General features: G+C 40.5%; 1 protein-coding gene across 4 annotated transcripts; it reads right to left on the reverse strand.

Moving 5' to 3' along the window:
* Positions 1-52: 52 nt before the first annotated feature.
* On the reverse strand, positions 53-15,104 carry LOC103152115 (collagen alpha-1(XVIII) chain-like). Of its 4 annotated transcripts, none has more exons than XM_016660894.1 (40): positions 14,938-15,104; positions 14,806-14,865; positions 14,597-14,672; positions 13,209-13,313; positions 13,098-13,114; positions 12,256-12,462; positions 12,162-12,188; positions 12,019-12,081; positions 11,855-11,938; positions 11,728-11,778; positions 11,516-11,656; positions 11,378-11,431; positions 10,174-10,218; positions 10,003-10,065; positions 9,593-9,724; positions 9,421-9,480; positions 9,312-9,338; positions 8,405-8,503; positions 8,275-8,310; positions 7,581-7,670; positions 7,403-7,435; positions 7,260-7,286; positions 7,117-7,176; positions 6,789-6,866; positions 6,627-6,662; positions 6,490-6,543; positions 6,332-6,403; positions 6,209-6,256; positions 6,095-6,125; positions 5,959-6,009; positions 5,844-5,878; positions 5,641-5,754; positions 4,469-4,616; positions 3,850-3,914; positions 3,479-3,607; positions 3,369-3,401; positions 3,026-3,292; positions 2,526-2,723; positions 2,340-2,449; positions 53-2,264 (listed from the first exon to the last, which is right to left on the reverse strand). In XM_016660894.1, exons 1-40 carry the CDS (start codon positions 15,067-15,069, stop codon positions 2,048-2,050), a joined length of 3,375 nt encoding a protein of 1,124 aa, XP_016516380.1. In that variant the 5' UTR covers positions 15,070-15,104; the 3' UTR covers positions 53-2,047. The 4 variants fall into 4 exon arrangements, with proteins under 4 accessions (XP_016516380.1, XP_007572521.1, XP_016516382.1 ...); XM_007572459.2 differs by having other exon boundaries at positions 13,098-13,115; positions 13,189-13,313; XM_016660896.1 differs by lacking the exon at positions 10,003-10,065 and having other exon boundaries at positions 13,098-13,115; positions 13,189-13,313.
* Between the last annotated feature and the right edge of the window lie 963 nt (positions 15,105-16,067).

Genomic DNA, 16,067 nt, shown 5'->3' on the forward strand with positions numbered 1-16,067 from the left:
GGAGGAGCTGAACCTCCCAAAGTAATTTAAAAAAACGCACCATCACACTTTCCCACACAAGTTTATTCAACCATGACATCTCTTTCCAGGATGACAGAGAAACAATCTCCAGCTGAAGTTATAATAAAAACAGTGCACAGCAGGTTAATGGCTGAATCCTTATGTATCTGTTCATACATTTTATATCTGTGCTCCCAAACTTTGAAAGCAAATCACATCACACGTTACAGTCGGAGTAAAAAAAGCAGTTGATTTAAAAAAAATAAAAAACCTAATAAATATCCCTTTGTTATTGATATAAAATATAGTTTTAAAATATTCTCCATCTTGTAGCAAAGTGATAAATGGATAACACTCATGTGCCATGGGCTGCAGTCAGTGTACAGAAGTGAAAAATATACATTTCACAGAGAAGAATCATCTAATCTTTGGTTTGTTCAGTCAGTTGGGTTTACTGGATTTACACGCCTACTCACCTGTTTTTCTGTGGAATGTGATTCCAAGTTATTTGCATATTTTTGGTTGAGCATATCTAAAAAAAATTAAAAGAAAAGGCAGCTGGGGAAGCTGAAGTACCTTCCCAGCTTGCAAACCCCAGCTATTGGCTGGGGTTTGCAAGATTTATTTTCCTTGCAGCTGATTGGCTGAACACCCAAAAGCAGAGATAAAATAGACTGTAGATGTTAGCTTCTGTGGTAGCGCTAAGACGGTTTCCACACTGCGTAATAATGCATACTGAAGAATATTTTTGTCAGAACTATTAAAATAGTCAGTTATAAGCATTTTTAGCGGGCGGCTATGGTCCCCAAGACCAGATAAAAATGTGTAAAAAGCCTCTTTTTATTACAGTAGCATCATCACTTCCTGGAGAAATTGAAAAATCCAACTTTTAATTTGAAAGCCCATTCTTCTATGCCACTCTCCAACATGGAAAAGACAAGTGAACATAGCATTGGAGCAAAGCAGATGTCTTAGTCTTCATATGGCAAAAAAAAACGGAAAATGTTTCTCCTCCAAACAACCAGGATAACTTAAGAGTTTCTGGCAACTTGTTCATCATTACTGTAATGTTCCAATTAGGGCAGACAGAAGGTGGTAGTTACAATATTTAAGAAAGGGGATTGTTGGGGAGTCACTCTTCTGGGCCTTTTTGGAAAACTGTCTTTCTGGGTGTTGGAGGGAATGATCCAGACCAGTTGTTGGACCATTATATTCAGGAAGAGCACCGTAATGAGGTGTTCACCATTAATTATCCAATCCAAATTGATTTTGTGGATGTGGAGAAAGGTTACGACCTTGTTCCCCAATGAATTTTGTTGGAGTATCCAGTCCTTGAAGATCCAATCCAAGACTTACGATCGCTGTTTGCATTCTAGGCACAAAGTTGGTCTTCTCTAGGATAAACCTAGAGAAGACCAAGGTGTAGTTGCAGCTTGCTTGAGAACCTCAGGAACTCATCTTTGGTTTTTGCAGACTATATGATTCTGTTTGCATCTTCAAGCCACTAGTAGCTCTACTGGTAGAGCCACTGCTCTTCCACATTGAAGTAAATCGAGGTGCTTTGGATGCTTCATTGGATGGTCTTTAGAGTTTTCTCCAGGCATTTTGCACTGAGGAGATACGTGAAGACACCCAGAATCCACTTGGAGGAGTGCATTACCTTCCAAATGTCCTGGAATCTCCTAACATAGCTGCAGAGAATCACTTGGAACAGGTTTCCCTCCTGAACTTGTTACCCATGTAACTTAATCTCAGAAAGTTGGAGAACAAAGGAAGGATGGATGAATGAACTACAATAAAGGAAGATTAATTCCTGGCCTGCCTTAACTTTAGAGTAGTGAAGCAGTTTGAAACCCAAGGTAAGCAAGAAAACAATGATATTCCTCCAACATAAGACTGAGTCACCTGAGTTTAACCAGATGTGTAGGATGATTCTCTCTAGCACCATAAATCCAGGCTAAACAAACATAAAGTGATATTTCATGATAAAAACATATATACAATGCAACACAAACGGTGTACGGACAAATTAAAGCTTAGACTAGATCTATCTTTGCCTGCTGTCACGGATGTAGCTGTTCTCGACACACAGCACAACGTAGGAGCTGGAGCAGCTGCTGGAGCTCTGCTGCAACAGGCTGCGGCTCTGCAGCGGCGACGCCATGCCCGTCAGCGCCCGTTCCCCGACGCGCCACGCCTCGCAGTAGTTGTTGACGTCCCGCTGACCCCTGCTTGTCGACCCGTGCCACATCATCTTCTCTGGCCTTGGAGCGGCAAACAAAGCGGCTGTAGCGAGCCTTTACTTTCAGATTTTAGTTTTGTGTGGAGTGTTGCCTCACCATGTGTCGTCTTGGAGAACATCTTTGCCGTCGAAGGAGTAGATCGAAACGTTGTCCCTCATTCTGCCGTCGCTGAAAATGCGGTTCCAGTTGTCGAACAGAACCTCATCCTGCAAACAAACATGCATCAGAATTAGGTTTTACAAATTTAGGGCTTTATTTTACCAAGGAGATTAGCTTCAGCACCTTCAGGTTGACTATTGGCACGTTTTCCCTGTTGGAGCTGTAAACGATGCTGTTGAGATCTTCCAGTTTGGAGGACAGGAAGGCTCGGAAAGTTCCCTTCATCCCGATGGCCTGGGCCTGGGTGAAGCACAGGAAGTCTGCGCCGGAGATGCCTCGCATGCCGCCCTTCTGAGGGCTGTTCAGCGCAATCAGGTGGAGCTGGGGAAACAAACCACACGTCTCTAAGAATACTTGAGAAGATTTTGACTGACTCAATTCTTCAGAAAACAACAAAGGGGCTTTTCTTGGTTGTTAAAGTTGTCCACGCAATATATCTGGATGTTATGGAGGAGTGGCAAGAAGAAGAAGAAGTCCTGTTGGACAAATCCATGTAAAAAACCAAAACTGGCGTTTTTGGATTGCAACCAAAATCCAACAGGGTGCAACTGTGTACTCAAAATATTATTTTTACCAAGACTTGCTCTTCGTGTCATTGTAAATATACTTCCATCTTGTCTTACCGCTGGTCCTGAGGTGTGTCTGTGGATGGGAGCCTGGGGAACCGGAGGCGGCGGTCTCTGAGGACGGGTGACCGGGTAGCGGGGGTCCAAATACCGACCGTCCGGCTGGTTGAAGCGGTCCGTGTAACTCGGGTATCTGGGATTCGATGGCTGTGGGTAAACCAGATCTGTCTGGTACCGAGAGTCGGGTCGGTACCGGGGATCAGAGTCTGGGTTTGACTGTGATGGGGACTGGATGACGGGGCGCGACGCCTCGACTGCAACGCCCTGAAAATAATGTTTAATGGGTTAAAAAACAAGAAGTCATGTGGTTTAAAAACTTAAAACAGGAAACCACACTCACCGATTCACTTGGTAAAGAAATGTAGTTCCCAAGCTAAAAGTAACAAAAATTTGTAGTTTTAAACAGTTTTTGTGGCAAATTTTGGATCATTACTCAGAAACAAGTTTCACCTGAACTTGTCGGACTCCATCCCGGACTCGTACGTAGAGATCCGTTTGGTCGATAACGTACACCAGAGATCCTTCAGGCTGCCTTCTAGCTGTGGCCGCCATGGTGTCATAAGACCTAAAGACCGTCACCTGAAAACACAAAACAATGACTCAGCATCTTCTTAGATTGTTTTATTCATTTGTTTGATTCTTTATGCTATAATGGATCCAACAGGAGAAAAAAACAGCTGCAAGTCCATGAAGATTGTTCAGTTTATGGTTTCAAGTAATTATTTACAGAATTATCCTCGTCGTTGGTATACTTTTCATAATATTTGAGATTAAAAATTGTATGCATCAATCTAAAAATATCTAAGTGAACAAAAACTCACTCCTGAGGAGAGTCCTGGAAGACCTGGAGCTCCAGGAGGTCCTGGGGGTCCAGGAATACTGATAGCTGCAATAAAACACAGAAAAAGAAAAACCTTAAACACATCTTTAGACCGAAGCTAATTTTATTCCTTTTTCTTGTTTTTATTTTTCTTCTACAGTTTTTCAAAACCACAGTTTGTCCAATAAAATAATAAAAAATATATCCATCCTACTTTTGCAGTCATATCTAAAAAATTACCAAAATATCAATTTTAAGAATAAAACTATGGTAACGATGCCAGCTCTACTTTTAGTTTTTTGGGGGGTTTATTAACATCATTGTTAAGAGTTTGTCATTGTCATAATTAATAAAAAGTAATAATGTGATGTGTGACAGTTTCTGCAGCTGTTTTATCATAATGTGTGGGTCATTATTAAATTAGACAGATGTGAATAAACAGGTAAGTTCTTTAATTTCCCATAAATCTGTTCGTGGAGTTACTCATTTAAATTTCAACATCCAGAGTACAAATGAAATACACTCCAAAGAAAACATAACAACCATATTAAAAGTTTTATTATGAAGCAGTAGGTAACTTTAGATGAGAAAAGAGAATTTGTTTTTATAACTGGACTCACTCTGTGTTCCTCCATAGGGCCCAGATAAGGCTGGACCTGGAGGTCCGGGTGGCCCTGGTGGTCCAGGTCGACCGTCATAACCTCTTCCTGGGGCTCCAGGAGGCCCCTGAGGGCCCGGTGGACCAACAACCGATTCTCCTTTCGGACCCTGGTCAGAGAGACACCTTTGATTGTCAGAATACTGGAATGTCACTCAGACAGAAAAAAGTAGAAATTTGTTTGTTTTCCATTCAGAGTTAATAACTTCTAGTTTTTTAAAATGCTGGTATGTAGGAAATGCCAGACGTCTGTCTTTGTGTCACTTATGGCTGTAAAATATATATATTGTATGTTTTCAGAGCATAAGTGCTAGCAGAAAATATCATGCTTCTACGTTGTGGATTCATTTTCAAGTGGACATTTATTTAAAATACATATATTTTCACCAAACCAATCACATGTGTAACATTTCATTAGTGCCCGAGTGTCTCTGACCCACTAAAGTAGGAATACATCCTGTAAAAAAAAAAAGAGTGGCTCATCCTTTGGAATAATTTCCAGAAGCTTGAAGATGCCAAATTCAGCAGTTCAAGCAATTATACGCAAGTATAGACATGATGGGAATGTCTGACCATCTTACAGTTCAGATGGGAGACGGGTTCTGGTCCAAAATGTGTAGACTGACTCCAGAACAGAAGCCCAAGGCCTTGTGAAGATGCTGCTGAAGTTGGTAAGACAGCCATGGTCAAATTTGTCTTGAGCCAAAGGCCGCTCAGCGAGGAAGAAGTCATTACTCCAACTTGCAGTGCGCAAATGTCCACAGGGACAAAGACCTTCATTTTGGAGACATTTCCTGTGATCTGATGAAACTAAAGGGATACTTGTACCAGCCTAGCTGTGAAGAATGGTGGTGGCAGCATCATGCTCTTTTGCTATAGGAGGAACTGGTACACTTCATAAATTGATAGCATCAAGAGGAAACATTATTCCAGATGGACGATGATGATGATACTCAGCATTCAGCCAAAATGGCTACAAAGTGACGTAAGTACAGCAAAGTGAAAGTTTGAACCAAAACTCAAGCAACTATTGTGAGAAGCTTGAGGACAGAAACCCAAAACATTTGACCCAAGTCACCGTTCAAAGGCAATGCTACCAAATACAGAGGAAATGAATGTAAACGGTGGTCTTACTTGTGGTCCAGGCCGTCCTGGTGAGCCAGCTCCTCCTCCGTATCGGGGGTCATAATAACCGCCGCCTGGTTCTCCTTTCTCTCCTTTCAAACCCACTTCACCTTTCAACTCATTCTGGGCAAAACCAAAATGATTTTCACTTAAAAACGAACTGATTTAAACTGCAACGCAGTTAGAATTATGGACATGGTGGGTGATTTTACCTTTAAAGTGTAAAAGTCAAAGCCTCTTCCCAGACCTGAAGAACAGAGACGCACACTGTAAATATTTACCTCTTATTGTATTTGCTCCATATATATGAACATCAACTAATGCTACCTTGAATTTCAAGTATTCCTGGTGGTCCGGGATCGCCTTTCTCTCCTTTAACTGTGCAAAAAAGGAGGAACGATAACATAAATAGCAGCAAATTTGTGAAAGTTTGATTTGCATGAAAGAAAATCTGAAACTTTACCTGCGTAATTCCTTGAGTACCCGTCATACCCCTAAAACAAAGACAGGAAGCAGTCAGAGACAAAGTCATTGTTCCTTGATCTAAATGGAAATCAGATGTCTCGACCCAACTCACGCCTGGAGGTCCAGGAGGCCCGGGGGGCCCCGGAGGTCCTGGGGTGCCCTGAGAAACACCAAGCAATGATTAACGTCTTCATGACTCACTTGTTCCAACACCAAAGCTTTTCAAAGCACTTACAGGGTAACCGTATCCAGACCCACCGCCAGAGTCTCCCTTCTCTCCTTTGACCCCGTTTAATCCTGGTCGACCCTGAAACATTAGTCACACTTCAGACATTTTCTTATTTTCATAAAAACAATAGTTTAAAAATGTTCCTTAATACAACAGAAACATACGGATCTCCCAGGGATACCAATCTCTCCTTTTGGTCCAGAAGGACCCCGGGGACCCTGGAGAAATAGTTACTCTTGTCACACTTGCACAATGCTGGTATCTTGTCAAACAGATGAAAACGTATTAAATCAGTACATACAGGAGGTCCCACTGGGCCAGGACTTCCTCTCTCACCCTGCGAATCAACATCAACAGTCACTTTATTTCTTAATTATATCCAATTCATGCCCCAGTGGGTCAATTTCTGATACTTCAGATCGAAGAAAGCCAAAAAAACAGAGGATGTTTTGCATTGGAGTACCGGCTGTCCTGTCAGGCCTCCCAGATATAACTGTCTCCCATCAGGTCCCATGATAATGCCAGGCTCTCCTTTCTGTCCCTGCAAGATGAAAAGTGCACATTTTCTCTCAAAACATTTAAAATAAGAGCAAAAATCCTCTGGTAACTCCCACTGCTCCCTTGATAAGCCCAAGACGCTTCAAAAACCTTCCAGGAGTTTCTGACACTCTGCAGTGTTTCTTTTTTGAGATATACAATAAAACCTTTCTGTAAAGAATTTGAACCACTCAAAGTTGCATTTGTGAAATTAAAGTCGTTTTACATAAACCTCACTACAAGCACTGTCCCACCTTAGGAGCATATCCTGGAGCACCAGCGTCCCCTTTGTCTCCTTTGGGCCCCGCTGGTCCCTGAATCAAAAGACATGCCTCCATTACTTTAAGTTGAATGCTTGTCTCAACAAGGTGAGGTTGGTAGATGCATTGATACGTACTGGGAATCCTGCGCGCCCTGATCCGCTCTAAAGGAGGAGGAGAGACGGCTCATTAAAGACAGAACAGCCTGGCTCTTAGTAAATGAAGTTAAAAGTCAGTGAGTTTTAGTTTAGTTCAGGGAACTGGGGGAGCATCAACTCACCTGTCCCAAATCGTTCCAATAAACCTCGTTAAACTAGCAAGACAAAGTTAGGTTAGTTAGTAACAAGCAGTGAGGCAGGCAGTGACCGTGCAGTGAAGGAGGGAGAGGATGATGAAAAGTTGAAGGGTTAATTTCATTTTCCAATTAATGTAGATTTACAGTTGGAGCTCTGACTCACATCTGTTGACCCTTGCTGGTAGAGAACCTGTCCTGGTTGTCCAGGCGGTCCGGGTGGCCCAGGTGGTCCACCATCTCGACCTGGACGACCCTGAGTTCAGAATAAACACACAAATTTAAGAAAGAGCAAAAATATTTTTTCATGTGAACTTGGGTTAACGCTTACTGAATGTGTTGTGGTTTAAGATTAAAGCACATTAAGACCTGCAAAACGTCACATTTAAGTTAAAAATAAGATTCTGAAATGGCATTTTAGCATCTGTGTTTGAACAAATAACACAAAAAAAGAAAACAAAAGAGGTCTGAACGTAGAACAAATATTTAACAGGAAGGTATTTTCCTTGCAGATAACAATAAAGTTAGACAGGACAAAGACAGGATTTCCAAATATTTTTCAGTAAAAATTTCCAGACATTTCTCAATAGATTTAACCATTTGGAAACAAATTTTATTGTGCCGATCTTAACCTATTGGTTACTTCACCCGCACACCTCGCCACCTTCTTGCTGCTATTGCAAATATCAACAAACCACCGTCACTTCCTTCTTCATACAGTACTGCGGTTTCTCTGAACCCGTCAAGTTTTCTCTAGAGCCATAGACTTTTCACCTACACTCTTACAGCAAACATTTAAACCATTTGGTCTCACCAATCAAATGAACCTCCTTCAATCAATCCCTCTAAAGGAAACTCACCGTCTCTCCCTTGTCTCCTTTCTCTCCCTGTTTACCCTAAAGAAATCAGCACAAGTAGAGATTAGTATCTTAAATAACACATTTAATTATTATGTGTCTGGAAATATTGCGTGATGAAGATGCTCAGTACTGGTGTTCCAGGATATCCATCAATGCCTGGAATCCCAGGAGGTCCCCTTGGTCCCTCTGCTCCTTTAGCTCCATGGTCCCCTGGAAAACCTGGCTTACCCTACAAACCATAATGAAACATTTTTACATTTAATTTTAACTAATAGATAAAATAAATAAAGTAGGGCATAGATGGCCTTTAAGGGAACTTAGCTGGACCAGTTATTCCTGATTTGTATGGTTAGCATTGATGCTAATGCACAACAAAGCACAACAGCACTAATGTGGAAAAACATTTTTCAACATTTATTTAAAAAGGTTTTGCAGTTAGGATAGTTAAATAATTGAACACAAAGAGTTTAAATAAATAAATGGAGGTAAATTGCTTGTCTATAATAATTAGATAATATTTTTAACACTACAGCACAGACAGGCAAATCTTGTAAAAATCAATCTGGTGTTTTTTTTTAGTTTGAGTTTGTGAAGGTTTTTCTGGAAAAATTTGTCACAAAAAATAATCACAGTTTTGTTTACAAAATAAATCTGAAGATGAAAACCCGCATATTTTTTCACTACAATTAATTTTAAAAAAGATATACAACATAAAACATTAATGAGAGAAATATTAATTGATGGAAACATACAGGAAGTTTTATGTAAAAATCCTTTGGAAACATAACCAATCAAATAAGCCAGGTTGAAACCAGAAATAAAATATTTTTTTTCTGCTAAAAACAATAGTTTTTAAATATTTTTATTTACTACAAATATTTTTTGACAACACTACAATTTCCAGAAAGTGACCTTTTGGTTGTACTTTACAAACTTTATCATGTTTTCTTATCCTATGAGCTTCAAAAACTCAATCTGCAGTGTTTACAAGAGCAGCTAAAGAAAACGCACCACAGGAATTAATTTCCATTACTTACAGGCAGACCAGCAATGCCAGGTGGACCCTGAAAACACGATACAGTTCAGATCAGGTAGCATAAGGTATGGATGACGTAATCAGAGAGCGAACTTTGTCCAATATGCTACCTGTGGTCCAGGTGGACCTCTGAGGCCAGGCAGGGCATTTAGGACCTCATTTTGGTTCCCCTGCATGGAGAAAATGTAAATTAGAAAGGATATTTGAACAGTTTTACACTTTTGTGATTAAGATTTTTTAATCCTGCCTTAGAAAAGGATTAAATTTGAAACCGTTACTCACACTGCCAGCAAGGTACGGTGGCCCCGGTGGTCCAGGAGGCCCTGGAGGCCCAACTGGTCCCATGGGACCTGGAAGTCCTGCCAAACCAGACTGTCCAGGTGTACCCGTCCTTCCCGCATCGCCCTGACCACCCTGAGTCAGGATTACAAGCAGAAATGTGATTTTGTGTCTTGGAAAATTATGTTAGACAATTAATATTTGTGACTGAAAGGAGAAAAATTAGAGGAAAACAGAAAGAAGTCATTCAAAAAGTGGAAAATGGGAGGCAGATTTCATAATATCTAGACAAACGAAGAAGAAATAGAGCTTTGTTTGAAACATTGCCATCTTTATGGAAATAGAAAACGTTAAAAAGCAAAGCAGACCAGCAGAGAAGAAACCCAACCCAGTACCTGCTACCCATTACACACCGTAGAGGACGGAGCAAAGAAAGAGAAGAGGTAATTGAAAGGGTTGGAGTCCGTTGTGTCTTGCTAGAAGAAAGCAACAGAGAATCTGTGTGGTTTTGCAGCAGTATTTCCTATAATCTATAATAGGTAAACAAATCTTTATGCATTACATTTTTAACTATTTTAACTAACCTTTTCCCCAGCTGGACCTGGAAGGCCAAGATCTCCACCGTCACCCTAAATAATAGAAATTAAAACATTATTGCTAGAGGGGAAATGCATCATAAAAGCAGGAGGTTTCATTAGCAAGCAGAAAATGAAAACGCTGACATGGCTACAGACAACAGGAGGCGCTGTTGTCAACCATAACATTGAAAATGAACTACAGTACCTTGATCCCACAACCACCAGTAAGAAGTACTGGTTTGTGTCTGGTTAAACGGTGCCTTACAGGATAACGTAAACGCGCATTTTCATGACTGAGATTTGAGGATGAGAACATACCAGCACTGACAGTTCAAATCAGAAGTTTGCATAGACTGAATAAAAAGAAAAATCAGACTTTTTCAATGTCCGAAGTAAAAGCAGAAGAAATTAGTCTTGTTTTACATAATTTACAATTACCAAATTATGTTCATTTGCTGCAATAATGAGACTATGTGTCAGACGTCATGGCTTTGGAAACGTAGAACAATTATACGCAAGGATTGACATGATGTGACTTTTCTATCACACCGCTCAGGAAGTAGACTGGTTCTGGTCCAAAAAGTGCAAATTGATGCCCGAACAAAAGCCAAAGACCCTGTGAAGATCCTGCTGATGCTGCTCAGTGTCATCATCCACAGCGAAACATGTTCTGTACCGACATGAGCTGCAAGGCCACTCAGTGACAAAGAAGCCATTACTCCAAAAAGAAACATAAAAAGCCAAACTGTGGTTTGCAAATGCACAGAAAAATACTTTCTGGAGTCACCTTCTGGCCTGAAGTGGACCTGATTGACCAGTATGACCATGGCTACATTTGGAGGAAGAACTGGGACATTGTACCATCCTAACTGTGAAGTATGGGGGTGGCGGCATCATGTTGTGGGTCTGTTTTGCTGCATAAAGTAGACAGCATCATGAGGAAGTGGAAATATTGGTGCAACTTCTAAAAACATGAGCAAGGAAGTTAAAGCTCCAGCTTATCTTTTTATCCAGAATATGTAAAGTTCTGGTTTGTCGTTTATCAGAAATAGGAGTTTCTTTCTAAATAATTTTAATGTTGGTCAGACCTAAAAAAAACTGAAGCAGCCATTACTACCTTGTGGAACCCCTTTAGTCTGATGTAGAAAAACAACAACAGACTTTTGTGCCAAATATTTCTGGCACAAATGTAGACGATAATCAGTTTTACCTTTTCTCCTCTGAACCCGGGTCTACCAGGGAGGCCAGGAGGTCCAGGTGGGCCCTAGAAAGAACAGAAGTGGAGATTTACACCCTTTAGCTACTAAGTAATCAAACACAATACAATGAAATAAAATTGGCTTCTCACTGGTAGGCCAGGCACTCCGTCTTGTCCAGGCGGCCCAGGAGGTCCAAAGGCTACTGGACCATCAGGTCCGATGGCTACTGAAGTACCAGGTGTCCCAGGACGGCCGGGCGGACCAGGAGGGCCAGGAGGACCAGGTGCACCCTGCCCATCACATTTCACAACCGTCATTCTGAGATATTTTTGAACTCCTTTCCTAATGTTGAACAACTTACCCGGAAAGTTTCCAGGTCTGGGAATCCTGAACCCTCCATGTCAACAAATGTCTACAGAAACATTCACTGTGGTTAAATTATTATGTTTTCACAAGTATTGGCTAGAAAGGTGGATATTTTCACATACTGGACGATCACCAGTGCCAGGTCCTGGAGGTCCTGGAAGACCTGGGGGACCTCTTGGTCCAGGGGAACCCTCTCCAGGTTCACCCTGGAATGATTCGGAGATGACAAATTATTACTGTAAATAGAGACGTAGCATGATTAGCATAATGGCTTCATGTATCGCACCTTTTGGCCTTTCATACCAGCTGCTCCTGGAATTCCTGGAATACCCTGCGGTCCAGCAGGACCCTAAAAATCATAAAAGTGAAGACGTAGATGGATAAATAATCAGTCGATTGAGTGAAAAGTTCTGCTAAAAAGACACTTACAGCTTTTCCATCCTCTCCTGGATCACCCTAAAGGAAAAGGAAATGGTCACAAACTAATATTTTTATTTAACCTTTTTTAATTTCTTGGACTTACAGGCTGTCCATCAGCCCCTTGAGGTCCTTCAGCCCCATCCAGCCCTGGTGGCCCGGGTGGTCCAGCTGGACCAACCAACGGCTGCACAACAGAGCCGTCGCCGAGTCGAATAACCTCAGCCGCAGGGCCTGGAGGACCGGGAGGACCTGGAGGCCCCTGAACGCCACGTTCACCCTTTTTGCCAGGGTATCTAAAACCAGTATCACCCTGGAGAGAATAACAGGCAAGCAAGCTTTCAGATGTTTGGTTTTACTTTGTTTAGATCTACATCACTGATGGTTCCACTGATAGCTCCTCTTTCACCGTCACAGTTCTCTTTCTGTTACCAATCAACCCTGATACGTACCCCCATCCACTCCACCATGCCACCATTCGCTTCTTCCCTAAACCTTCACTTTGAAGATTACAGTAAGTCATCCACCATTAGTACCTCTACTCCCCAAAACTTCACTGTTCAGCCTCTCTTCATACATCCTTTCCTTATTGTTTCACATCTATTTGGAAAATGTTTATACCATCTATAAAATATTTAACAGAAAATGCAAGTTGGGATGCTGAAATACCCAGACACAATGTTGCTTGGCTGCAAAGCTCAAAAGCATAGAGGAACAGTGTGGACGTTAGCTGTAGTGCTAAGACAGTTTCCATTGTGAGTATTGATGGATATCAAGGTGTATTTGGTGTTTTAACTATCAAAATACCATTTTTAGGAGAGGTCTCATGTGTATGCAAATTCCAGGTATTTATAGTGACTGTGGTTCCCAATTCACGTAAATTTCTGATGTAGCATCAGAAAAAGTAAGAATCCACTACCCCAAAATCCAATAATGCAGTTCACATACCTTTTTACCTTTTTCTCCCTAGAAGGAAAAAAAGAAAACTGGTTATTTGTGTCAGATGTCAATGTTAACTTAGAAATGAGAGATTTCTTACTTTGTCTCCTTGCACACTACCCTGAGAGGAAAAACTTGAGCCTGAGCTGCTGCCTGAATCCCCCTTTGGCCCTGCAGGGCCTCTGTCCCCTTTCAGGCCTTTCTCTCCTCTGTCGCCCTTCTCACCTGAAGAAGAGCAACAATTTTGCCAGTTTGGAGCACGGTTGTGCAGGATGTAAATGTAAAAGGCAATGCTTTTTCATCAAATTGTTTCAAATGAAACCCTGAACCTCAAAAATCTCATCTCCAAAAAATATTTTTCACTTAAGATAATGGCTAATTAACTAATCAAGGTATCAACTTACAAAGCTAGCAGCTAGCAAAGTTAGCAGTGAATTATTGTGTTGCGTTATTGTGCCGCTGGGTGATCTCCCCAACCTCCCATCATAGCCTAATTAAATGCTAATTAGGCTAGCGTTTTAACAAGCTAACGACTTTATAAGGTTGATCTCTACTCAAGCTAACAGCTGCACCATCTTACTGATAAAATATTTGACTATTCAAGCAAATAACTAGGAAAGCTAGCATCTAGAGCAATCAACTAATGGGTCTAAAAGCTGAATAAAGTAACTACAAAGCTAATATGTTACCCAAACTAATCATAACTCAAGCTGAGAATCAAGACTGCTAACCTTTACACATGCTAAATCTACCAAGGCTGGCTACAAGCCAGTGCTAGCAGCTAATAAAGCTAACTTAGCTACTTAAGCTAACAGCTACTTAATCCTGAAAATACATATATGCATTAAAATGGGTTCAGATGGGTTCAAACAAGTTTTAAAATCCCAAAATGCAACCATGATGCCCCAATCTGAAGAAATGTAAAGCTAGAAACACTCATTAATATCCATTTGTCCACAAAGGCTGACAAAGATATTTCTAACGTTCTGAGACTAAATGAACAACAGTGAGAGACATTGTCTGAAATATGAAGCATAAGAAAACCTTCCCACCGTGGCCTACCTTCAAAAATTACCTGTATCTCACCTTTATGCAGAATGCACAAAGATAACAAAAGGAATCAAATATTTTTCATTCAGAATTAACAACCAAGCATTGGTGCAATGCAAAAGGGATAATCACTACATTTGACAACCCAGAGTAAACATACGCTAAGCTAACTTTTAAACACAGAGGTTGACCTTTTCAGCTCTATGGCTTGTTATGAGTGGCATATTTAATGCTCCACTTACTGATTACAACTGACAAACTTGGCGTTTGGAGCAAAACTTCATTCTCAGGTCCAGACAAGTTGTGTCAGTGCATATTTCAGCTGATGAGACTTTGACTCTACATGAGTAATCTGGCAGAGGATACTGTACTCTGAAGAAACATTTCTTTTCAACATTTTCAAACCGTTCAAAAACTTGGAAAAAACTATTTCCAAGTTGAGTTTTTATTCTTTTCACCTGAGGTTCCTCTTCTGCCTCCTGATTGGGATGAAATCGGGGGTACAGGTACTGGACGGAGGGGTGGAAAAGTGGTCTAAGAAAAGCAAAAACAATGCCAAACTAGAAGTTACTTTATCCTAGATATATATGCGGAAAAACATCAACGCAACTACATCAGATATTTATTATTCCAGCTAAAAAATCTGTAAAGAAATCTGCAAACCAACCGTTTTAGTGTTGTCTTTCCGTCTCCTGTCAGCTTCTTTGTTGCCACCATCACCAGAACCCTGACATGAAAAGAAACGTGTCAAACAGATGTGTTTGTTCACTTAAATTAAGATTTTTAAAGAAACACTCACTTCATCGGGGTAATCCTCATAGTCACAGAAACCCTGAAATGCCTGAGGGTTTCCCACAAGTCTTAGCTCTCCAATGTCACCCTGAAAAGACACAAACGACTGATAAGCAATCAAGTAAGACAACAGAAGCATAAATTTGTAAAACTCTAGTTAACAATTAGAACTAAGTAGTTTGAAGTCTATAATAATTACTGAATATAATGTATTCTTATGAGTTCCTCTCTGGTTAATGTTATACTTTTTAAAAATATATATACATTTAGATTTATTTATTTAATACTCTAGTGTTATATATCGAAATTGTCATGACTTCCTAAGTCCCATGGATGGCAACAGGTGGTTTGTTTCCTGAAAGCACTTTCTACTTAATTGTTTGAAAAAAAAGTTTATTTCCAGCAAAAATATGGACAAAACAATAACTAGAAAACTCTTACAACAAAAGTTGACTTAATTTGATGCCACAAGTTCAAAAAGTGGTAAAAAAAGTTTTTTTACAAAACCTCTTGTCATCACACTGGACATTTGACAAACATCCATCACACCCGACGGTGTATTCTTAATCTCTTAAAATAATGGGAAGGTGCAAAAGTTACCAAAGTAATCCAAGCAATTCCAAATATAACAATTAATTAAAAATTTTGGTTCAAAACTAAAGTATATTCTAACTTCTCAAAGAAACCTAAATTGCTAGAATTTACAAAAATTCAACCTAAATGGCCAAAATACAGTAAAATCTGGATTTGTCTGAGTAGAAGTCAAAGTTCAGACCTCAAGCTCGTTGAAATGCTGAGGTGGGACTGAAGATAATCTGGATTAGTGTGCACAAAAGTCTGCAAAACTCAATGAACTGAGTCAACTTTCTATTTTATTCTAGAAGAATGAAACAGTGATATGAGCCACGATTTAACAAAATACGTCCAGAAATGCCAGAACACGAGCCGTGGAGCAACAGAGTAAGGAAGCAAACAGAAGGAACAAGTGACAAGTAACGAGTCTGAGAGGTAAATATTCAGAGGAGGAAGTGGAGACGACAAAGGAACCAATTAGGGAAACTAACTGCAGCGAATGAGGCTTGAGGAGGTAAATGACTAGAATCTGGGGAACGGGAGTAAAGAATGACACTAGAGGGA

The sequence above is a fragment of the Poecilia formosa genome, unplaced genomic scaffold (assembly GCF_000485575.1).
Source record: "Poecilia formosa unplaced genomic scaffold, Poecilia_formosa-5.1.2 Scaffold301, whole genome shotgun sequence".
Classification (NCBI taxonomy): Eukaryota; Metazoa; Chordata; class Actinopteri; order Cyprinodontiformes; family Poeciliidae; genus Poecilia; species Poecilia formosa.

What these genes read in the sequence shown, in the direction of transcription:
- LOC103152115 (XM_007572459.2), bottom strand. Translation starts at nt 15,069, where the DNA reads ATGCTTCTGTTGTCTTACTTGATTGCTTATCAGTCGTTTGTGTCTTTT. An exon ending in CTCCAGGATATGCTCCTAAG is followed by an intron (nt 6,867 to 7,116) that starts GTGGGACAGTGC and finishes TTCATCTTGCAG; the next exon opens with GGACAGAAAGGAGAGCCTGG. An exon ending in GCCCTATGGAGGAACACAGA is followed by an intron (nt 3,915 to 4,468) that starts GTGAGTCCAGTT and finishes GTTTTATTGCAG; the next exon opens with CTATCAGTATTCCTGGACCC.